Source organism: Crinia signifera, chromosome 4 (genome assembly GCF_055691185.1).
Source record: "Crinia signifera chromosome 4, ASM5569118v1, whole genome shotgun sequence".
Classification (NCBI taxonomy): Eukaryota; Metazoa; Chordata; class Amphibia; order Anura; family Myobatrachidae; genus Crinia; species Crinia signifera.
This window is the reverse complement of record NC_139220.1, coordinates 327,821,739-327,846,743: the sequence shown is the minus strand read 5'-3', so window position 1 is coordinate 327,846,743 and position 25,005 is coordinate 327,821,739. Positions and strand designations below refer to the sequence as shown.

The window sequence follows — 25,005 nt, the reverse complement described above, 5'->3', positions numbered from 1 at the left end:
GGATGTGTAGTTTTAGCACATCTGGAGGGCCGCAGGTTGGACATGCCTGGTCTAGATTATAAGGATGCCCAAGTTTGGGCACATGTGACTTAATTAAGTCAATTTGGTTTAACTATCTGTGCTCACCCATGGTTTTCCCTAAAACCTGGACCATCAAGATGCCTTCAGGAACCTCTGCCATAGATAATGACTTGAGTTTTCTCTTTTTTAGAACAAATTTGACATAAAACCACAATCCTAAGTTAACACTTCCCAAGTTTTAGACGCAATGCCCCCTTCAAATGCATTTCTGTATAGAAATAGAACTCTCGGGGCATGGAATGGAAGCCTGATTTTGGGTAGATGTTGTCATAGTAGTGATGGGGGATCATGTATCCTTCTAAGTCTTGGGGGAATGGCCAGAAACCGTACAGTGTCACCTTCTTGCAGAGCTCAATAGCCACACTGGTCAGCATGAGCCCAGTGGACATACGTTTCACAGTCAGGCCCCTCTCTTTCCAGTAAGTAAACAGTTGCGTGAGATAGTCTGGATGGAAGAACACAACTCTGTTCTTCATATCAAAGTCTTCTATAGAACTTAGTACTCGGAAAGAGAGGTCCGAGTTTTTCACGTAGGAGAAGGCCGGTAAGAGGATCATTGCAGAGCCATAACTCTTCACAAGGTCAATGAAGGGTTTTCGCCTTTCGTAAAGCTTTGCAAACCTACAAGAGAAAGCAGAAATATGGCCACTTAGTTATGTGGAATAATGTGGAGACACATTAAGAAATGAGTTACACAGTGGTGTAAAAATGTTAATGGTGGTTGATGATCTAGAACTACATCCTCAATACAGCAGATCATGGAAGATAACAAAACACAAGGCGGTCAAATATTTCCAGAGCGAAAGTGCAAACTTTGTCTCATCCTGCTACCCAGTACCCCTTCCCACCCCAATGGGCCAACTTGCTTTATCCCACTGCCAGTACAGTAACTAACAATGCCCCTCAGCACAGTGTCCCCCCTTTTCCAGATTAGTGTATGCCCCTCTCACCCTCATTTCACTACTCCCTCTGCACCCCCCCCCACATGCACACACACACACACATACTGACATCGGCATCCCAATGCCTGCCCCCCCCCCCCAAACCTCAATCCTATATCTCTTATATATTTAGCCAGATCTGTCACTCATCCCCTGTAGCTAACGTTCCCGCCCAGCAGGATACACAAACCCGCCCCCCCAGGGAAAAGTGTTCTATGTGTATAACGTTCTACACATCCCACCCCCTTGACATCACCTCCCCCCGCCCAGCCAGGGCTATACCACACATGCCCACCATCCACCATTACTCCACAGCCACCATTACTCCCGCACACCCCCCCCTCTGCCAGCAACCCCCCCCCCCCTATCACCACCCAGCCTCCTGTTTTCCTGTGTCGTGACCTCCACCAGTGGGGGGCCGCTGACTTAGAAACACCCTACTATACTATTGCACACACACACCTAAACAACACGCACACACAGCCCCCCCCCACACCCACAAATGTCACTGTACCTCCACACTATCAATGTACATCTTACTCTGTAACTGCTTTTTAATTAAACAAAACAATACACACCCCCTTCCACATCATATGCTCTCTATTTAACACATTTCACCTATAACTCAAGCTGCAATACAGGGCATCGTTCATACAATTCTAACCATATTTCTCACAATACAAACGTTCACAAATTAAGGGGGCGCAGCCCCTTACGACGGTGTGAAGAGCGCCCATAGTGCACGAACAATCACCTAGTGTATTTAATATCTAACAATGTAATTGGTTAAATCAGGTATGGGGAGGGGGGCACCAACATGCCAACATACATCTTGCCTCCGGGCAACTGGGATGAATTTGCTTATTCCGGTCCGTACGCAAGGGCTTATGCGTTCGCACGGTTTGTTACTGTGCATGTGCTGGGTGCGTGCGGGAAACAAACTGTTCACAGGGTGCATGCGCCCATCCTTGCCGGCAGAGGGCGGGTGGTGTGGGGCGATGGGCTGGCCCATTATGATATGGGAACACCCAGCATTTCATGGGCGTTGCCATGAGAACACTGGGCGTTCTTACGCTAATGCGGCTGTGATGGAAATTCAAGGGGCGGGGCAGCTGACATCAAGGCCCGCCCACTTCCTCCTGAACGTGCACGCATATGTAAGGTTCCTCAGAGCAACCGTACATGCGTGCACCTTCCGCATCCTTTCATGTTCCCACTGACATGCAAATGGCGGGATCTGGTTGACTCGCAAGGATGCAAATTCGTATCTGAGTGAATCAACCAGAACAACCCCCTCACTCCACCCTCAGCCCACTCCATGTGAAGCCCCCCCCCCACACTTTTGAATGGCCTTTTCCTGCCAATCCTCCCCATGATGCTGCGGCCATCGCTGCTGCTTGTGCACCTTTTTCTTCAACACTTTTCCCTTCCGCTCCTTGTGCGAGGATTTCCGTCCTTGGAGGGTGTCAGTGATGTTTTCTGAATTTGACTGAACCAGACTGAGAGACCATTTAAAGCAGGCATGTCCAAACTGTGGCCCTCAAGTTGTTGTGAAACTACACATCCCAGCATGCCTTGCCATAGTTTTGGCATTCCCTAATAGCAAAGCTGTGGCAAGGCATGCTGGGACTTGTAGTTTCACAACAGCTGGAGGGCCATAGTTTGGACATGCCTGTTTTTAAGGCTCAGGGACCAGGGGCGGATTGGCCCACCGGGAAACCGGGCCGTTTCCCGGTGGGCCGGCACATTTTAGATCAGAAGAGGCCGACCACCCTACCTATCTGGGCTGCGGCCCGCTAAGCTGCTATCTCCGTGCTGGCCACTAGCCATGCCCCCACAGCGGCAAAAATGGGCGCGACTTCGGCACACCCCCCCCCCCCCCCTTTTTAGGGCTGCTTCAAGATATCTCCCGGGCTGGTTTTAATTCCCAATCCGCACCTGTCAGGGACCCTTTGCAGGTGTTTTGGATTAATTAGCTGATTACAGTGTGACACTTTAAGCCTACAATATTAACCCTTTCACAATATTCTAATTTTCTGAGATTTTAGAGTTGGGGTTTTCATAAGCTGTGAACACGTGAACAATAGTTATCAAAATCATAACAAATAAAGGCTTGAAATATCTCACTTTACATGTAATGAGTCTATAATATATTTGTTTCACCTTTTAAGTTAAATTACTGAAATAAATGAACTTTCGCGATATTCTAATTTTTTCGAGTTGCACCTATACATAACTTGTGCCCTCAATGTGACTCTGTAGCGCCAAACATCTATTTGTGTGACTTCTTCTATTAACATGCACCTTATTTGAAAAACAGTATAAGTATGACGCACAAGCAGATTCTGCTGATTAAAATCGTATTCTGCATGCCTACAGTATAATCTATCTGCATAAGTAATGAAATGTTAAAGTGTTTTCCTGGAAAACACTGAAATGTATTTTGTATGCAGATACAGCGACAGTTACACACTGAATATACTGTAGGCATGCTTTATATCATTGTAATCATCAGAAGCTGCTTGTATGTCCTACTTGCTCCATTTTGCAAATGGTGTAAAGCATTCACCCAGCTCTACAAAGACATACCATAACATGGAGTAACTAGAACGGCTGTTTAACACGAAAGGAGGCTAGATGTACATGGACACCTTTGTACAAGTAGTTTTGGATCTTACTTTTGTACCAGGATGCTGGGGTTGGCACTGACCAGATCTGACTTTTTGCCAGTGTCCTTGAAGAGGAGAGGAGGCAAGTTAAATCTGTAATGAGAGATCAAAGAAGTTAATAGTTACGCAAAGGGTCCGAGGACATTTAGGGCAGTATTCAATGCTCTGGATTCACCGGGTTTTCGGCGAATCGGCTGTTTTCATACTCTGCGGTGAATCTTTTCACTGGAAATCTGATTCACCCTATTCAACGATCACCGTTAGCCGAAAGCTTCTGCTACCTCTTTCCCCACCAGCCCTCCTTCTCCCAGCCTTCCACCGTCCCCCCGGCTCCCTGCGGCATTTACCGGAGGGGGGGGGTACAAATTCGCCATCAAGGACAATGAGCCCCTGACGTGTTGAATAGGGGGAGAGGGAGGGCTGGCAGCGAATCCTCCAGCCCGGCGAATGTGCAGCGAATCCTAAACAGGATTCGCTGCACATAGTGAAAATACTGGCCTTAGAAGTGGGAGGAATTGTGCTAAAACCATTGACAAAACTATAAGTGGCACATGTTCTGCTTTGTGCTTCTGTTTCATGCAATTTAATTACGCCCACAATTCCTAAGCGCAGATTTTATTGTCTAAGAATAGAGCTGGGAAAAAGTGCAATAAAGTCACATATCTGCTGGCAGTGTGTGTGTGTGTGTGTGTGTGTGTGTGTGTGTGGGGGGGGGGTACCTCTGTCTACGGTCCGCAAAATAATGCTGCTAAATGTGGAATAATGGATTAATTCATAATAATGTATTAAACATGTTGACCACATGTGCAAAAGGTTGTGTATCCTTGCGTGAAAGCGTGTGGCTTTGCAATAAGTGTGGTCTCACAGGAAGTCCCTGCTGACATCACTATGAGGGTGTGGCCTCCTGGGAATTTCCCTATTTACATCACATGGGGGGCATGCCCAGCACCACCAAAGATACGGGTCTACCCCCGGAGATTCTGTAAATACTTTTCTCTCCTTCTCAGTAACAACAACCTGGGATTGTAGAAGAATGTCACAAGAATGCACAACCCTGCTGAAAGTCGCTGTGGAGTAGACAGCATTGTGGTGCTACCCCTTGCCAGGGTGCCAGGGTGATGCTTGGGTGCGTTAACCCCCTCTGCACCCCCCTTGTGATGCCTCTAGTGTCAGTGGCTACAGCACTGCAGCCCCCTTATTACTCACCTGAACACATAATCCATCTGGTCAATTTCAGCCCCGCAAGAACTATTGCGTAAGATGCCCCCGTTACCGACCACGGCACAGGTCTCATACTGTTTACCGAGGAACGGGGAAATCTGCAGAGTAAAAAGTATATAATTATTGGTGCGGTTTCTGGAGTTATTATAAAGAGGATGATGATCACAGCTAAGCTAAGTCACTTTTACTGGTGCTGCTAGGTGGCCATTGCTTGCCAAGTGTCAGTAGCGCACGCAGGGGGGGGGGGGGTTTCTGAGTACCAAGAAACCCCTCCAGGAGTCTAAGGACCCTAGGCTGAAAGCTGAGGGTCCCCTCTTTCCATTGGTATGAGAAATTTAAAAATCGGCCCTAGGGAACCGGAGATATCTGACTTCAAAGTAGTGGTCCCCATCCAAGCCTGTTAATTGCTTTTCCAAGGCAGATATTTCAGGTTCTGTCTGGCTTAGAGTATTTCTGAGGGTATATTCCAAAAGCTGGGACTCTCCCCCTTTGGGAGACACTAGTAGCTTGTCCTTACTGTTCCCAGAACCAGAGATATCAGCCTTCCAGCAGCTGGTTACTGCTCCAGCTCCACACACCTGGTATGTAGTTTTATTTACTCATTGGCAGATTACTCTGCTTCCTGAACACTGATCCCTTAGTCCCCAATACCATTTGGTAGGTCGGGTTCTCTAGTTTTTAATTCCATTAAAATCTAAGAAATATATTTTTGGGAACTGGAGATATGTGCAGTTAAGCAAGCTGTCCTCCCACCAGACAATTATGAATAATAAGCCCACTCCACTATACTGTATATATATACTGTATATATTTATTATTATTTATATACATTTGGTCTATCTGACGTGGCATTGCTCCGCCCCTCTGGAAACCCCCTTCTGAAAATCCTGCGTTTGCCACTGAGTTTGATACATTCATCGTATCATTACAGATGGATTCTATCGCCATCCGCTGCCGTTCGCCAACCTGCAGAAGGGGTGCGGCTGCACAAGACGCTCGCGAGCCTCGTTCTGAGGGTTTCCGCCACTCGCCGCCGAGTGAAGGGGATATACATGCTATTGCATGCTGGTATTTGTGCTTCTCCAAGTACCAGCATGTGGGTTAGTCTTGTTGGAACTTTGAGTTCCACAGGTATAAAAAAATATTAATACTTTTACTTAATTGCTATGAACTCAGCATCCACCACACAGGTGTGCCATGGATAGCCCAAGGTTTCAGCTCTAGCCCTTGGGTGCCCTGGCCAGGTGTGACTGGTTGGGAGATAATGCCACGGCCACAGGGACCACTATAAATGTGACCCCATCTGTGAAGGTTCCTTAATGACTAGAGGAGTCCAGTGCTGTTTTCAAAAATATGGGGATCCCTAAATCTCCCCCCCCCAATATTTTTGGAACCAGGACTGGTCCAAGAGCCCAGTGTTGTTCTTGTTGTTCTTCCTTCTGAAGAAACCGCTATACGCCAATACTGTGGAGAAACGCGTCAAGGGGCAGAGTCAATGCATACTCCTTACTTGAACCCTATACCAGCAGCTTTCCATGATATATCCAAAAGACCGCTTTATCAGCATTCTGAGCCGGCTAATCCACGCCAGTGATCGACAGGAGACCCCCAGTGCCCTGGCATCAACAACGCTAGCCGTTCTTTCGCAGAAGAGATAAAGTTTTAAACAGGAGAGAAAAAAGGGACTGCTTTTAGGGGAGCGCACTGAAAGAATTGAATCATAAAATATAACTTTTAATATATTTATCGTTAGTAATCCCAAATTAGCTTATATGGGAATCATAGTTACAGCAAAAGATAGGGGTTAAAAATATTGACATACAAACATATACACACAATGGCCCTTATTCTGATTGGTGCGGTAATATCTGCGTGCGTTCGTGCCGCCGATGTTTTGTGTCTGCGCATGTGCAGAGGCGTCTCTGCGCATGTGCGAGCGGGGCGTACGGCCAAATCCCGCATGAAATGTGAACACTCCGAACAGGGGGTGGAGAGGGGCGTGAAGGGCTATTTGGGCTCATTACCATATGCATACGCCCCGCGTTTCATGGGCGTTCCCATGCAAACGCTGGGCGTACGTATGGTAATGCGGCCGTGACGCACGTGTAGGGGGCGGACATATGACATCGCCGGATGTCAGCTGCCCGCCCAGATCCCTGCTTTTGCACGGAAAAATGTCTGTGAGGTTGTGGGAGCTGGTGGAGCACTCGGTCCTGCATTCGATGGTCTGCGACCATCGAATGATGGGGGAGGTTCCCTGAGATGGAGGAGGCGTATTCCATGAAAAATACACGTGCGGTCCATTCGGCCAGCTTCTTAACGCGTAAGGATGGAGTTGGCGATACGTATGGAAGGCGGGGTTTCGCACGCACGGTCCTGGCCGCATATTCGGATCCGGCCGCACCGATCAGAATAAGGGCCAATGTGCTCAAAGAGAAAGAAATGAAGTGTTTTAAAATTACACTTGAATCCTGTTTGAGAAATGTTTGTTTTTATTACTGCCAGTAATGTAGTGTCACGTATAAGACAGACTTGACCTTATTTGCGTGGTTTATGCTGCTTTTAGAAAAATAAATTCCTTTATCTAGGATATCTAATGTCCTGTAGGTATACTCAATCCTATTGTGGCCACCTACTGATGGTTCATCATGTTTTATGGGACTGATCACATGGAGATATTATTGAAAAATCTGTTTTTATCTCTCTTTTTATCTTTCACCATTTATTGTAGGTAATCCTCTGGCGCCACCTACTGGTGGTTAACTATATTCTGACCGATTTCAATATATTGTCTCAGTCCCAATTTGTTGATCTGCTGATTTTATGGGGGTCACAGGGAGTGAGAAAGAGTACCTGTACTCAAGTATTTCTCAAGAGAGCAAAAAACCATTCATATGTAAAAATAAGGGATATACGTGTTGGTGTTTTGGTACATTTATTTGAATAAAACTTTTCAAAAGTACTTGTGCGCCCAGGTAGATGTATTTCCTGTGCTGTGTAGCAGGGTTTAAATTACCCCTTGCTGCTCAGTATCTGATCAACTAACACCTAATGGGTAGTTTCTACCTGGTGCATTTATTTAGATACAATTTTTCAAATGTACTTGTGCGCCCAGGTAGGTGTATTTCCTGTGCTATGTAGCAGGGTTTGAATTACCCCTTGCTGCTCAGCATCTGACACCTACTGGGTAGTTGCTACCTGCTTCACCCTAGGTGCTGTCTATTTGACACCTGGGTGGTCTGGTAGCGCACTATGGGGCAGATTTATCAAGCTTGGAGAAGAGATAAACTGGAGATAAAGTGGAGAAAAGGTAAAAGGAGATAAAGCACCAGCCAATCAACTCCCAACTGTCTTTTTCAAACACAGCTGATTGGCTGGTGCTTTATCTCCTTTTACCTTTTTCTCCGCTTTATCTCCAGTTTATCTCTTCTCCAAGCTTAATAAATCTGCCCCTTTTATACTAACATCACAATTCAATACAATTTAAGCATATTAGGCTACAAACATCTCAAACAGTAATTACAAGCCAGTGGAGCCACAACACGCCGCAGAAGAGATAAAACCAGAGCGGCCTGGGTGAGTCTACCTGCACCTTACACTACTACTCCTAGTCCCCGGCAGTTCAGTGCCGAAGGTGGACAGCTCACTCACTGCATTCAGAACATCAGCTGATCGTCAACAGCTGGCGGCAGCTGACAGTGTAGCTGGAGCAGTCCACGGACAGGATGGACTGTATTCACAAAGTCTAAAAAAAAATGGCCATTGAATATCTTTTCAGTTTCCCTGAAAAATACCATCTTCAAGTCGTTTACAGGGAGCGACTAAGTTAACTGTATTTATCAAATAAGGAGAGATTATTAGCACTGCCAATTATCGGGACTATCATCTGCTGCAATTACCCCTTATATAAGTATGCGTTGTTCTTTTTATTTGCTATTTTTGCACGTGTATTATTTACTGTAAATTTGTACCTAAGGTATAACTATTTTTTTATATATGTTTGTAACAATAAATTTATAAACGCTTTGAACTAATTCCAATTGTGTGGATACATGTGTTTATTCACATATACCAATTTGTTTATTGTTCTTGAAATACAGGGGAACCCTACACAAATTGTCCCTGTACTTTTAGTACCAGCACTGGCTAAAACAGTATGGGCTGGTTATATTTAATGGGAAGGGGTGGGGGGACCCCACGGCATTTTTAATATTTTTTAACTCTTTCTTTTACATACAAACTCACTGCACAGATCTCACTGATTCCGTGCCTGCTTCTGCAAACTCAGCGTATTTTGAGATAAATTAATGGCAGTTTTCTAATACGAATGATAGTACATTCCCGTGTTGTTCTGGTGCCCATGGTAGGTCCTGCCGAGTTTGACAGATGGTCCATTGGTTTGTACAGGCGTGTTCTGCAGTCATTTTCATTCGTATTTGAGTAATTTGTGCTGGGTTTTGTGATTTGTTATGATCAATATTCATTCTTAGAAGATTAAGAGCTTGATTTATACCTGCATCTGGAGGGGTACATCCTGCATTTTTGTGGGCACAACCATAAACCGCTTGGTGTTCCTCTTCTCCCCCCCATGCCCACCCACTTTACAGTGTGAAATTCACCAAAAGTGTTTGCTTAGGGGGTTTGCAAATGCGCAAACCCCATACATCGGACAGTAAAGCGAATTTGGCCCACAGCGAGCTGGTCTGAATGTCCCCCAAGTGAGGTCTGCATAGGCACAAATTTATATAAGAGTCTTTGGTATTGTGATTGGCTACAAAATAGCCCTGCTGCTAGGCAGATCGGTCCCCTTGAGGTGGTTGGATGTTATTTTTTATTAAGCCTATCAGGGTAGTTTGGGGAGGCAAAATTAGAGGGGCATTTATAAGCAATTTAAATATTAGCAGTTCATTTGCTCAGAAGCCCCCACCCCCCAACCCCCCTCCCTTTTTTTGTTCGCACTGATTTGGATAATTTTTAGACTTTCAATTCCAATTAATAATTGACATGAAGGCGCTCTTGACCGTCGCTAGGCTCCGAACATACGCAGCCTAGAGAACCGCTCTGAATCACACCCACAGGGCGCTGCTGAAGCAGAATATAAAATATATACTGTATGTCCTCACACATACACAATTCACATACATAAATATGAAAAATAATAAAAATCAAAACATCCCGAGGCTTAGTTTACTTTATATTAGGCGTAATATTCTGTGGAGCATCAAATGCACCCTCAAAGGAATTAAATGCTGGAGGAAAACTTCTTAAACCACTGGGATCTACCACAATGGTCTCCATTGCCTCGTATTTGGTTAAAACCAAAGAAACTCAAGCCAATGTGAGTAAGGTAAGAGCTTGGCTTCCCATGGGGCATGGAGCTTCAGCCAGGAGAGTTCTGGAAGGAACTTGGACTTTTGGGATTGTTGACCAGGAATGAATGATAATTGTGCAGTATCTATGCCGACATACCTTTGGGAGCATTCCGTAGATGTTTTCATTGACCACGATGTGTTTGTTTGGGTCTGTTTCATATATCAGTTTATGCCCCAGCGGAGAATTGTTCTGGGTGACGAGCAATGTGTCGGAGGCGTTACAGCACGCTGCAAACTCTGATCTGTAGTTACATCACAATGAAATAAATAGGACAATAACTGAACTGAAGGATCCATGCTCATTGTATAATATGTACATTTATTGCTGTTGGACAGGACACTCACCTGAGCTTGTTATGTTCCATCTCATTGTAATCCCACGGACACCTCTGCAGGTCGTCCATGTAGCTGATGAAGTCATTCCTGCCAATACTGCAGGGAGATATTAGAAGAAACCCAATGTAAATATATTTGATCACGTCATGTAATAAAATATTGAACGTTCCCTCTAGTACTTAACAATTTCTGTAGACTTCCCAGAAACTTAGATAAACCCAAACTGTCTGGTCTCAACTCCAGTCCTCATGTGACCAAAACAGGCCAGGAATTCTGTGAGGCAGCAAGCCCGAAGCAAGGGTACGTGTTACTCTAATTGGGGGTTCCATTGGGGAAAACTCATGTGGACTTTTTCACATGCCTTCCTTTATAATGTTGACATTTTAATCCTGTCAACCATTGCATGTCCTACCCCTTAAATGTCATGATTTTCGAGGAACCGTCCCACGTGGTGGTGGCGGTGGTTGGGGAGGGCAGCTGGGAGTCAACCATGCTTGCTGCTGCCCTTTTTCCAGATACAGAGGGGCTGGGGTCATGGCCAGCAACTCTAAGTGCGCTGGATATGCCCCTTCAGTGGCAAAAACGTGGCGTGGCCTCACGAAAGTTGCTCAATTTGTAGGCCACACACCATGGTTGGTTGGATGCACCATTTGGTGTCGTGGCTACACATGTTAGAAGGTATGGTATGCCGACCTTTTGGGGCCAACCTACTGACTGTCTATCTGACAATGTCTACCTAATAATCCACCCCCCTCCCCTGGATGGTGCTCTCCCACTCCCGGTGACACATTTGGAGGCGGGGAGATGGCTGATAGGATTGGAGTAAAGGAGACCTCCAAGCAGTGCTGCTGAGTTCTGGCACTGCAGCAGGTGGTGGAGAACGGTATACAGGGGAGGAAAGAGATTATCCATTAAGCTGACCGGAGTAAGACACTATACATAATGTTACATTGCAGCACCCGGATACTGTCAGTAAGAAGGAGATGGCATTATGGTGTCTCCCCTTGGCAGATGACACCTGTACCCACCTTGTGATGTCACTGCTGATGTGTCCTGCTACGGATTCGCAGCGTTTGTTACTGTGATGCGCAAGCATTGTGGAAGCACAATGCCACAAGACATAATACGGTAACTCCCGAGGGGGAGAGGGACAATATAACAGAACACACACTGGTGACATCACACTGTAACTCTGTATACAGTTTATGCAGGAGTGGAGAGGGACAATATAAAAGAACACACTGGTGACATCACACTGTAACTCTATATACAGTACATGGGAGCGGACAGGGACAATATAACAGAACACACACTAGTGACATCACACTGTAACTCTGTATACAGTACATGGGAGCGGACAGGGACAATAACACAGAACACACACTGGTGACATCACACTGTAACGCTGTATACAGTACATGGGAGGGGAGAGGGACAATATAACAGACAAACACTGGTGACATCACACTGTAACGCTGTATACAGTACCTGGGAGGGGAGAGGGACAATATAACAGACACACACTGGTGACCTCACACTGTAACTCTGTATACAGTACATGGGAGGGGAGAGGGACAATATAACAGACACACACTGGTGACATCACACTGTAACTCTGTATACAGTACATGCAGGAGCGGACAGGGACAATATAACAGAACACACACTGGTGACATCACACTGTAACTCTGTATACAGTACATGGGAGCGGACAGGGACAATATAACAGACACACACAGGTGACATCACACTGTAACGCTGTATAGAGTACATGGGAGCGGACAGGGACAATATAACAGACACACACTGGTGACATCACACTGTAACTCTGTATACAATACATGGTGAAGGGGGAGGGACAATATAACAGAACACACACTGGTGACATCACACTGTAACATTGTATACAGTACATGGGGAGAGAGGGGGACAATACAACAGACACACACTGTTGACATCATACTGTAAGACTGTATACAGTACATGGGAGGGGAGAGGGACAATATAACAGACACACACTGGTGACATCACACTGTAACTCTGTATACAGTACATGGGAGAGGGACAATATAACAGACACACACTGGTGACATCACACTGTAACTCTGTATACAGTACATGCAGGAGCGGACAGGGACAATATAACAGACACACACTGGTGACATCACACTGTAACGTTGTATACAGTACATGGTCAGATGGTCAGTGTAATTTAAATCAGAAAAACCTCCCCCCTTCTCTTTATTTGGTCAATGCCATCTCTTATATATTTGGCTACATCTGTCACTCAAAGTGTGTCTGGAGCTGTAACGCTGGGTGGAGCCTCTGACTCACATGACTGACTCACATGACAGAGAACCAGCCCAGTGAGCCCACAGTGCCAGACACCCTCTGCCTCTCCATGTTACACAGCAAAGACACAGCTACTCACCAGACACACCAGGTGAGCTCCCCACACCTCCATACCTCCCAACATGACCCTCTCCAGGAGGGACAGAATGCTCTGTTTGTGGACTTCCATCTTAATTTATGATTGTCATCACCTGTTTTAAACAGGGTAATTGATAAGAAAGGTATTTAAGCACAGGTGATGGTAATCCATAAATTAAGAAGAAAGTCCAGAAACAGAGCAATGTGTCCCTCCTGGAGAGGGTCATGTTGGGAGGTATGCACCTCCCTCCCTCCCCCCCCCCATTCACGGCATCCCCACGATTAAATGGCACATGCAAAACACTGACATGGCTATGGTCGACAATGAAAAAGGTTGACAAGATTTATTTTTCACTTTTTCAATGTTTTCATATTCATTCTCATGTGTTGACATGGACACCAATGAAGTGCCACACTTATGTCAACATTTACATGTGTTGACCTTTCTGTGTTGATTTTTTCTTGTGGCGATTCGCGGCACCCCCCGCGACCCCCCTCCCGCGATATGCAGCACACCCCCCGCAATTTGCAGCACCCCAGGTGACTCCCACGATTCACGGCCCCACCCCGTGACACCCCCCTCCTGCGATTCGCGGCACCCCGCGATCCCCCCTCCCACGATTCGCGCCAACCCCCCGGGCCCCCCCTCCCGCGGTTCACGGTGCCCCCCACGACCCCCCTACCGCGATTCCCCACCCCTGACCCCCCTCCTGTCATTGCGGCAACCCCCCGCCCCCGCGACCCACCCTCCCGCGATTCACTGCAACCCCCCGCGCCCCCCCTCCCACGATTCGCAGCACCCACACCCCCCCCCGCGACCCCCCCCCTTCCGCAATTCACGGAATCCACCCATGACCCCTCCTCTTGTGATTCGCGGACACCCCTCACCTCCTCCCTCCCCCCCCACCCCCGCGCGCGATTCACGGCAACCCCAGGATTAAATGGCACATGCAAAACACTGGCACGGCTATGGTCGACAATGAAAAAGGTTGACATGAGTTTTTGAAGATTTATTTTTCTTTTTTTGAATGTTTTCATATTCATTCTCATGTGTCGACATGGACACCGATGAAGTGCCACACTTATGTCAACATTTACATGTGTTGAACTTTCTGTGTTGATTTTTTCTTGTAGCAATTTTTTTCCATTGACAACTATGAACTATGTGCACGTCAACCTACACATCATCAACCAATTCTTTGTATAATATATAACACCTGTTCTGTTTTACTGTAGGTGTTTTAAGTCAGATCTTTTACTGCTACTATTACTAAAAAACAGGGTTGGGGGTATGGGGGAAGGTCAGTCGCACTGGATTTCTACGTTTTACACAATCATATAGTATGATTGAATGACTGATGAAGCTCCGTTTTGCGAAGTGTACACTGACCTAATTCAGTGTGTTTGACTCCCCTCTTCCCCTCCCCATTGATATTGTGATTTATTGAATTGTGTGTTCTGGCTGCCAGACGGTAGGGCTCACGTACGCCAGTTTTCACTGGGATCGTAAGCCCGCTTGAAGCAGCGGTGCTAGACGTCTGCACCGCCGCCTCTCCTATCACAGAGCAACAGTGAGACAGTCGGCGCTACCACTCACACGCCGCTGCCTACTCAGCTCTGTGCGTCTATCTGGGAACAGACGGGAGGCAGACGGCGGTGACACATACACGCCGCCTGTCCACAATTAGTCCCGCGCTGTTCCACCACTGCTGGTCAGCTCACCTCTCGGCTCACCTCCCGGCGGTAGTGGGAAGCCTGGCTCAGAAGTGGCAGTTCTGGCCAGCTTTCACTAGCCGGGTAGACGCTCAGCCCCCGTGTACATTTACAGCAAGGGTGAAAATATTTGTGCATATTGCTATGTGTACCACTTAGGTGATCATTGGTGCCTATTCTCCCCTGGCAGGATCAGGGAGAGTTATTTATACCACGTCCCCAGTTACCCTGCTCCGGGGAAATCAGCAGCACCACCTTCACATTAGAGCTGAGCTCACATTTCAATAAGAGTTAGCAGTGAACAAGCCAGCTGAACACCTATCAGTGGCTGACAGATATTTGGAACCATTGTGTTCGATATATACATTTTTTGAAGTGTCCAATTTGTCTGCCAGCAGTGCCATAGGAGCACACACATATATTTACAAGGGGCCACTTGGGGAATTGGGCCACACTGTACAAGGATAAACATTTATCCTTTTTTATTACACTGTCCGTGTCTCATGTTTGTTATCTGTTTGTCAATATTTCGCACCTCTGTGTTTTTTATGAAGATGAAATAAAAGTTACTTTTTAAATTTTAAATATTTCTGTATCTCCAGGTGCACCACATAGCGACATTTCTTTTCCTTTCCTTGAATAAAAACTGCTACTATTACTGTTTATGTAAATGCATTCTGAATGACAGCAACATCCTACCATCCTTCTACAAGAATATATAACCAACTAGATGATTCATCGCGCCCCGTGCCCCCCCCCCTCCCGCAATTCACGGACCCCCCGCACACCCCCCCTCCCGCGATTCGCAACCCCCCTCGCGCAATTCACGCCCCCTCCCACGCTTTGCGGACCCCCGCCCTCTCCCGCGATTCGCCGACACCTGCGCCCCCCTCCCTTGATTCACAGCACCCCCCGCGCCCCTCCCTCGATTCACGGCACCCCTAAGCCCCTCTTTAGTCCCCCGTATACTCACACACCCCTATCACTACCCAGCTTCCTGCTCTACTGAACCGTAACTTCCACCACTGGGTAATCGCTGACGCTGTTTTGCCCACATGCCCCTATCATGCCTCATAGCCCAGCCTCCTGCTCTCATGCACCCGAACTCCCACCCAGTAGGAGGAGACACTGACTAAGGGCCACCATCCTGTACTCCTGTACTGCCACGCTGGACCCTCACCCACTGGCAGAAGCTGCACAGTATCTCCCACCCTCCTCTTTAGTCCCCCTTATGCCCACACACCCCTATCACTACCCAGCCTCCTGTTTTCCTGTGTCGTGTCCTCCGCCAGTGGGGAGCCGCTGACTCAGAAACACCCTACTATACTATTGCACACACACACCTAAACAACATGCACACACAGCCCCCCCCACACCCACAAATGTCACTGTACCCTCCACACTATCAATGTACATCTTACTCTGTAACCGCTTTTTAATTAAACAAAACAATACACACCCCCTTCCACATCATATGCTCTCTATTTAACACATTTCACCTATAACTCAAGTTGCAATACAGGCCATCTTTCATACAATTCTAACCATCTTTCTCATATACAAATGTTCACAAATTAAGGGGGCGCAGCCCCTTACGACAGTGTGAAGAGTGCGATGAATCACCTAGTTTTCTGTATATTCATTTTTAAATGCGTGTGCAACTACTTCATAAAATGACAAGCTATATCTATGTATTCAGCACCAATACAAGGAATGCCAATCAGCACCATACAAAGCCCATACAAACGAATGTTGTTAATTTAAAAATATGGCAAATAAAAATTTTAACAGTCAATTGTGTATGTGAGAAGCCTGGGAGGCGGGGGGGGGGGGGGCTGGGGGGACAGGGGCGGTATCCTTTAGGTTTGCCTAGGGCACCTAGATGCCTTGCACTGGCCCTGGCTGTATACAGTACATGGGAGGGGAGAGGGACAATATAACAGAACACACACTGGAGACATCACACTTAACTCTGTATTCAGTACATGGGAGGGGAGAGGGACAATATAACAGACAAACACTGGTGACATCACACTGTAACTCTGTATACAGTACATGGGACGGGAGAGGGACAATACAGTATAACAGAACACACACTGGTGACATCACACTGTAACGCTGTATACAGTACATGGGAGTGGAGAGGGACAATATAACAGACACACACTGGTGACATCACACTGTAACTCTGTATACAGTACATGGGAGGGGAGAGGGACAATATAACAAAACACACACTGGTGACATCACACTGTAACTGTATACAGTACACATGGAGGGAGGGGGACAATATAACAGAACACACACTGGTGACATCACACTGTAACTCTGTATACAGTACATGGGAGAGGACAGGGACAATATAACAGACACACTGGTGACATCACACTGTAACTCTGTACACAGTACATGGGGAGGGTACAGGGACAATATAACAGCACACACACTGGTGACATCACACTGTAACTCTGTATACAGTACATGGGAGAGGACAGGGACAATATAACAGACACACTGGTGACATCACACTGTAACTCTGTATACAGTACATGCAGGAGCGGACAGGGACAATATAACAGAACACACACTGGTGACATCACACTGTAACTCTGTATACAGTACATGGGAGCGGACAGGGAAAATATAACAGACACACACTGGTGACATCACACTGTAACTCTGTATACAGTAGATGGGAGGGGACAGGGACAATATAACATAACACACACTGGTGACATCACACTGTAACTCTGTATACAGTAGATGGGCGGGGAGAGGGACAATATAATAGAACACACACTAGTGACATCACACTGCAACTGTATACAGTACACGTGGAGGGAGGGGGACAATATAACAGTACACACACTGGTGACATCACACTGCAACTCTGTATACAGTACATGGGGAGGGGACAGGGACAATATAACAGACACACACTGGTGACATCACACTGTAACTCTGTATACAGTACATGGGAGCGGACAGGGACAATATAACAGAACACACACTGGTGACATCACACTGCAACTGTATACAGTACACGTGGAGGGAGGGGGACAATATAACAGTACACACACTGGTGACATCACACTGCAACTCTGTATACAGTACATGGGAGCGGACAGGGGCAATATAACAGACACTGGTGACATCACACTGTAACTCTGTATACAGTACATGGGGAGGGGACAGGGACAATATAACAGACACACACTGGTGACATCACACTGTAACTCTGTATACAGTACATGGGAGCGGACAGGGAAAATATAACAGACACACACTGGTGACATCACACTGTAACTCTGTATACAGTAGATGGGAGGGGAGAGGGACAATATAACAGAACACACACTGGTGACATCACACTGTAACTCTGTATACAGTAGATGGGAGGGGACAGGGACAATATAACAGAACACACACTGGTGACATCACACTGTAACTCTGTATACAGTAGATGGGAGGGGAGAGGGACAATATAACAGAACACACACTGGTGACATCACACTGTAACGCTGTATACAGTACATGGGAGGGGAGAGGGACAATATAACAGACACACACTGGTGACATCACACTGTAACTCTGTATACAGTACATGCAGGAGCGGACAGGGACAATATAACAGAACACACACTGGTGACATCACACTGTAACTCTGTATACAGTAGATGGGAGGGGGACAATATAACAGTACACACACTGGTGACATCACACTGTAACTCTGTATACAGTAGATGGGAGGGGGACAATATAACAGTACACACACTGGTGACATCACACTGTATACATTACTCACCTCCGCAGGGATGTCTGCAACATATTTTGTCTCAGTATCTCACATTGCGTTTCTCTCCTAAATACAATCGAAGAATAAATCCATTATATGAAATAACACCTCTGCTCCTGTCTACCCCCCCCCCCCTCCGCACTGCAGGATTCTATCTTAGTGTGCAGCATTTGATATTTAAACAAACTGCCTCCCAGCAATACCGAGCTGCTTGATAATAGTTGTGCCTATAATCAGCTTGGCAAATTCCCTTATTAACGCCAACGTTTGACTACACAACTAACAGTGTACAATTCATATAAACCCACGGAGCAGTATTCAACGGGCTACCTGTGATTATTACTATTTTGCTACAATTGCAATCTATGTCTGTTTTGTTTTTATTAAATTGTATCTATATATGCTACCCTTTATACATTGTATAACTATACAGTGTGTCCAGTGTACATTCTATTCAGCAAGGAAATGACACATGTCCACCTAGCAGCGGATGGTGTTAATTTGTTCTAAATCCTTTGTGTGGGTACCAGCAGACCCTCCAACACCTGCAGCAGCAGCCAATTCATTATTTATAACCACTTGTTTTTTAAATCCTTATTCCAACAATATTTAAGCGCCGGATTTTGCAGTTTGGTTGGTGGTTTTTAGCTACCCCCATCCTGCATACCCTTGTTCTATAGCTTCATAGTAAGCAAACTAATCTGACAGTGATACAGTGTAACAGGACCCTCATAGATACGGTGATCAGGGCTGTGCTCATTACATTGTAGGAAGCCTACGCGCAAACACGCAGCAAGAATGTCTAATTTGGGCCCTTTGACCGTGTCAGCATAATGTTAGTATTTTGACCATCGGGACTTTGACTGTAGGTAAATGGACTACACCCTCTTTATCCGGCCCTGCACATGCAGCAAGTAACGGCACTGAGAGACATCCTGAGTACATGTCCTATTACAGAGGCTTTGGGACTCCCGCACAGGAGGTGGCTTGCCGTTGCAGGTGAGCTCTCTCTAGTTTAACAGTAATTAGCTGCATGTGGTGACATACAGTGCCGGGTCTCACCAGACCACCCCCACTGGGAAGCGGGACACGCGAGCATCCCACATGCACGCGCGTCCCAGTTTCCCATCGGCAGGGGACGGGAGCCCTGCCCGTCTCCGCTTCAGGGAGATGGGCGGGGTTGGGGCAGGGGGGAGCGGGGAGGTGGGGGAATGCTTTGGGGACCGGCGGCGAGGTGGTGGGGACCCGGGGGGCTCCATTGTAAGGGGACGTACACGCATCTCGTGCACGCGCGTCCCCTTCTGAAAGCTGGCGGGGATGGTGGCTGGTGAATCTACCGCCATCCCCTGCCTGAATGAGGGACGCTCCATCTTTAGATATTTATATAGTGTTTATTGCAGACGTTGCTTTGTTGTGTCCTAACCTTATTTGTGCTAACAGCAGATTTTCAATTCATTTATGATTTGTCCAACCAGGATAACGCATCACCCACTTGGGGGCTTATTACGCCACAGGGTCCGCTCTGCCAAAGGTGCAACACTGCATTTATTTAAAAACGGCAATCATTTACAAGATGAAACAACCTTTGCCTTGTAGATGATTGCTGCTTTAAAGAAAAATCTTGGATCATCCGGCATCCAGCGCCTCTTCTTACAGGTGGATGTAGCCCCACCGGCCTGCCGGAACGGTATTTGCCGAGACAAGCTTGTGCATCCATAGCCGTGAAAGGGGCGTGCGAGCATCTCATGCGCACACGTCCCGTTCCCAGCAAGCTTCGGCGAACGTCGTGCCGAGATGGGACGCAGGCGTGCCGGATCTTTTAAATATATAGCAAACAAACAAAATATAAATAAATGATTTAATGCAGAACACTAGATTTTGGAATTACAATATAGCTCACAGAAAATGCCTAGGTCGATCGTCTTTAGGTCACCGGCAGGGGGATGACACGCATGAGGTCAACACTTAAAAAGGGATGCAGTCAAAATCCCGACAGGGTCAAAATCCCGACAGGGTCAAAATACCGACATGGACAAAATCCCGACATTTAAAATCCCGACAGGGTCAAAATCCCGACATTTAAAATCCCGACAGGGTCAAAATCCCGACATATAGAATGTACAAGTGAAACAGTCTACATGCCTTTCGGTCGACAGGTGCGAGGTCGACATGGGTTTTTTCACTGTTTCTTGAGCCGACATGTGCCGACAGGCGGTATTTCATGCCCTACCATCCACTAGGGCGTGGTGGGAGAATAAAATAGTGTGCCGAGCTCAGCGAGGCACCGTGCCTGAAGCATTGCGAGCGAAGCGAGGAGCAGCGGTTCACTTGCAACTGTGTCCATGTTGACTGTGTCGACATTCGGGCCAAAAAAACAGTGAAAAAAACCATGTCGACTTCGCACCTGTCGACTGAAAGGCATGTAGACTGCTTCACCTGTACATTCTATATGTCGGGATTTTGACCCTGTCGGGATTTTAAATGTCTGTATTTTGACCCTTTTCAGGATTTTAAATGTCGGGATTTTGTCCATGTTGGTATTTTGACCCATTCGGGATTTTGACCCTGTCGGGATTTTGACCGTCGGGATTTCATACCGAATCCCTTAAAAAGGTGTGTTTTTTCTTTTTTGTGTCGACACCTGAACATGTGTTGACATATTGCTTGTGTCGACATAGTGTCAATTTCGAACTTAGGCATGTTGATCTTTTGGTGTGGGGTAGATTTGGGGATATATTAACTAATACTACTTTCAGACCGCAAATGCCGTGTCGCACACGGGATTAGGACACGGGTCCCATCCCCAGAGCAACATGGCAATGCGGTCTGAAAGTTCCGACACCGACACGGCATATTGCCGTGTCGGTGACGTCACATGGGGCGGTGCTGGGTGGCGGCGCGTCATCGGGGGCTCGGGAGGAGGCAGTACTTGGAGCGGACAGTGCTGCCTCCTCCATACTGTGAACGGGACACGGGTCGCTCGACCCAGGCACCCGTTCACACTGCAGTTGACACGGGTCATAGCCGTGTTCAACCCTGGTCAATACCAGGGTTGAACACCCGTGTTGCTCAACCCGTGGTGCCCTTTTCAGACCGCACCGTGACCCGTGTTTAGGCCCCGCGAACACGGCAATAAGCCGTGTTCGGAGTGCGGTCTGAAAGCGGTATAAAATAGAAGTTCTGCCAATCAGATTATATCTATTATCTTCTAGAACGTGCTAAATAAACAAGAAGTACTGTACAACCTGATTGATTCAGATTCAAGCTATTATCTTGTAAAAGGTGCTAGATAGATTATATATAATCTAAGAACTGTAGTCTAAGATCTGTATGCCCATACAGATGGAGCCGCTTGCCGCATGTCCCCTTTCGACGGTCCCCGCATCCTCCCTGCACACCCCCCCCAACCGCGCCCATCTCCCTGAAGCAGAGACGGGCAAGGTTCACGTCACCCGCCACCCGAATAAACTGGGGCGCGCGCACGTGTTTGTTAGATGCTTGCGTGTCCCAGTCAGATGGCGCGCCTCTCCGCCGGCGATCACCACGACTTATGGGTGAAGCAGACCACCATTGCTTTACGATGAAGTAATACATTACCACTGAATGAGGACCTGCGCCCGGCTCTTCAGCTTGGTGTAGAACCCATGGAGGACCATCGCACTCAGTATCCAGAACCACCAGCCGCGCCGCATCCTCCAGGTAAAATCCTATGCACAGATCCGGACACTTCCAGCAGACTATATGGAGCATTCTTCTCTTAGATGCTTCATGCTCACAGTTTAGACCATGGTTCAGGGCGAGTCTGACTATCTCGTTCAGTCGTCAGCAGGTGCAATATAATCTGATATCATGCAATCCTGATAAGAAGTGCCATGTGCTAGCATCTAGTACGCTGCATCCGTGAGAACACAAGGATGCTGGTTAATAAGTACGTCAGGATGGCTCTCTGATCACCCCTAATGTGTCAACTGCGGGAAACAGGAAAATACATTTATGCAAATAAGAATATATAGCAATGCATAATAAATACTTGTAATGTCATTGCCTGGATTATATTGCATTTGGAACCTATGCAATAAATTCCAAATGCAATTGAACCCTGTTTAAATTCTCACTTCTACGATCATCTCTTGGTGAAAAAACGATATTTAAATGTATTGTCCTTTTTGTGTTTTAAACTAAAAAAATTAGACAGGCGAAGTGGTTTTCTGCTATCAAATTCTATGCTTCTGCTAATAATAAAACATTCTCACCCTCAGCTCACACTGCAGGGCATTTGCAGACACTGAAATAAGAAGACTACTCTTATATTATATTATATGTTCTGTTATAATAACCATTCTCACCCTCAGCTCGCACTACAGAGCATTAGCAGCCACTGAGATAAGAAGACTACTCTTATATTATATTACTAGCTGACCCGCCCGGCGTTGCCCGGGAAAACCTTGGGGTTTTTTTAATTCCAAAATTGCTGAAAAATGTCATCTTACAGTATGCTGTGCCAAAGACCTAAGATTGTAATTTGTTAAAGATTCCTCCATAATGTTAGAATGTGTTTGCATTGATACTCAATGATGGCAATGAAATCAGGTGTGGTGTTGTTGTTTGAAACACAAAGCTCCTGAGTTGATAACTTGTATGTGTTGATGAATTCCACATCCACTCCTGATATTTAGCACCTACTGTATGACATACCCTCCAACATCTGAGGGTCAGAAATCAGTACAAAATCAGAAAGGGACGTGGCCACACCTCCATTTCTATACCCAATGGTACAGTTTCTAGGGTGTGTAATTACAGGCGCTGAGTGTGTGGAGACCGGGGTGGACATTACTTTCCGCGCCATCATAATTAAAAATTCACCTCTCCCTGCCACTGCCTCTCCCCTCACTGATCCTGCCTGCAGCAGTCTCTGAGGTCTGGGGATCTGTAAAGCACATGCACCGGGCATCTCTACCAAACAGTGGGGCAGCCCCTGAGTGTGGGAGCAGGTCCGCGGGCCTGGCCACATGACGTCATGACGCGACACATGCTACCCGCACCACTGCAATGCACCACTGGGAATGGGTGCAATGGGCCTAATTCTTCCCTACACCCGCCGGGCCAATCCACCGATCCAGCCATCGCAATCATAAATGGGTGCATTGATAAGATTTGGAGTGTAAGTAGTTGAAGAATAAGACTGAGATAAAGATTTGCCATGTTAAAGTGAAAAAAAGTGAAAAAAATATAAGTGTACATAGAAGTATAATCAAGAAATGAAAGTAGGATTAAAAAATAAGTTCTGAAGCGAAGAAATTGTTCGCAATATGGTTACCACATGTGAGATCATTGCCAGAAACTACTAATACTGCTCTCAGAAAAGCGGTCCAATTAACATCTTGGTACAATTTAGAAACCTTACAAAACAATACTCCCCCCTTTTTGATATGATCCATTATTCACATGTCAGATAATATGCTCTTGAGTACTGAGTCTTACTACATCTATGTCACAGATAACATGTGTGAAATATAATGTACGTTATGAGTGTCTATTATTGTTATGACAAAGGACTTAACCACATCCTTGATGTTCGAAATCAACTTTTATTATTGTTCATTGCATGTCAAATTTATGATAAGTGAAACTATATGCTTTTTCTTGTAATGCACAGTTCTTCAATAAAATATAAAAAAAATAAATAAGTTCTGATTCAAACTGATAATTGTTTGGATGGCGGTGGGTTGCAAAACAAATCTATAGGTGGGGGGGGGGGGTATGGATATTGTGGGCATAATTGGTGTTTGGTACACATACAGGGGGTCCTCAATTGATGGGATTTTCACTACAGTGTCACGGTCACAGTGTCACCATGGTGGGATTCCCAATTGGGATCCAGGTTGTCTTTTAGGGACCCTTTACAATCCCGTAGGTCTCTTCTCCTTAAGCCTACGGTCTCCCTTAATGATAGTCAATCACTGAGGGAGACCGTAGGCTCCATGAGAAGAGAAAATGGGATTGTAAAGGGGTCCCTAAAAGACCACCTGAACCCCAATTGGAAATCCCCCTATGGTGACACTGTAGTGAAAATTTCTCATCAACTGGGGACCCCCTGTATGTGTACCAAACGCCAATTATGCCCAAAATTTCCATACCCCCCTCCACCTATAGATTTGTTTCACAACCCACCCCCATCCAAACAATTATCAGCTTGAATCAGAATTAATTTTTTAATCCTACTTTCATTTCTTGATTGTACTGTACTTCTATGTACACATATTTTTTTCATGATTTATTGAGTAAATTGTACACTATAACATGACAAATCTTCATCTCAGTCTTATTCTTCAACTTCTTACACTCATAACATTCAAACAAATACATGCAGCACTCATGTCCATCGACCAAACATTATCTGTGAACCAAATGAGTCTGGGAAACCCTTAAGACAGAGCAGTGCCTGA

The 25,005-nt window shown here is 46.2% G+C and overlaps 1 protein-coding gene across 1 annotated transcript; it reads right to left on the bottom strand.

The window, feature by feature from the left end:
* Positions 1-242: 242 nt before the first annotated feature.
* On the bottom strand, positions 243-22,215 carry LOC146073476 (alpha-2,8-sialyltransferase 8F-like). Its single transcript, XM_083180658.1, has 6 exons — positions 22,157-22,215; positions 10,630-10,716; positions 10,382-10,526; positions 4,898-5,010; positions 3,701-3,784; positions 243-702 (listed from the first exon to the last, which is right to left on the bottom strand). Exons 1-6 carry the CDS (start codon positions 22,213-22,215, stop codon positions 243-245), a joined length of 948 nt encoding a protein of 315 aa, XP_083036784.1.
* Between the last annotated feature and the right edge of the window lie 2,790 nt (positions 22,216-25,005).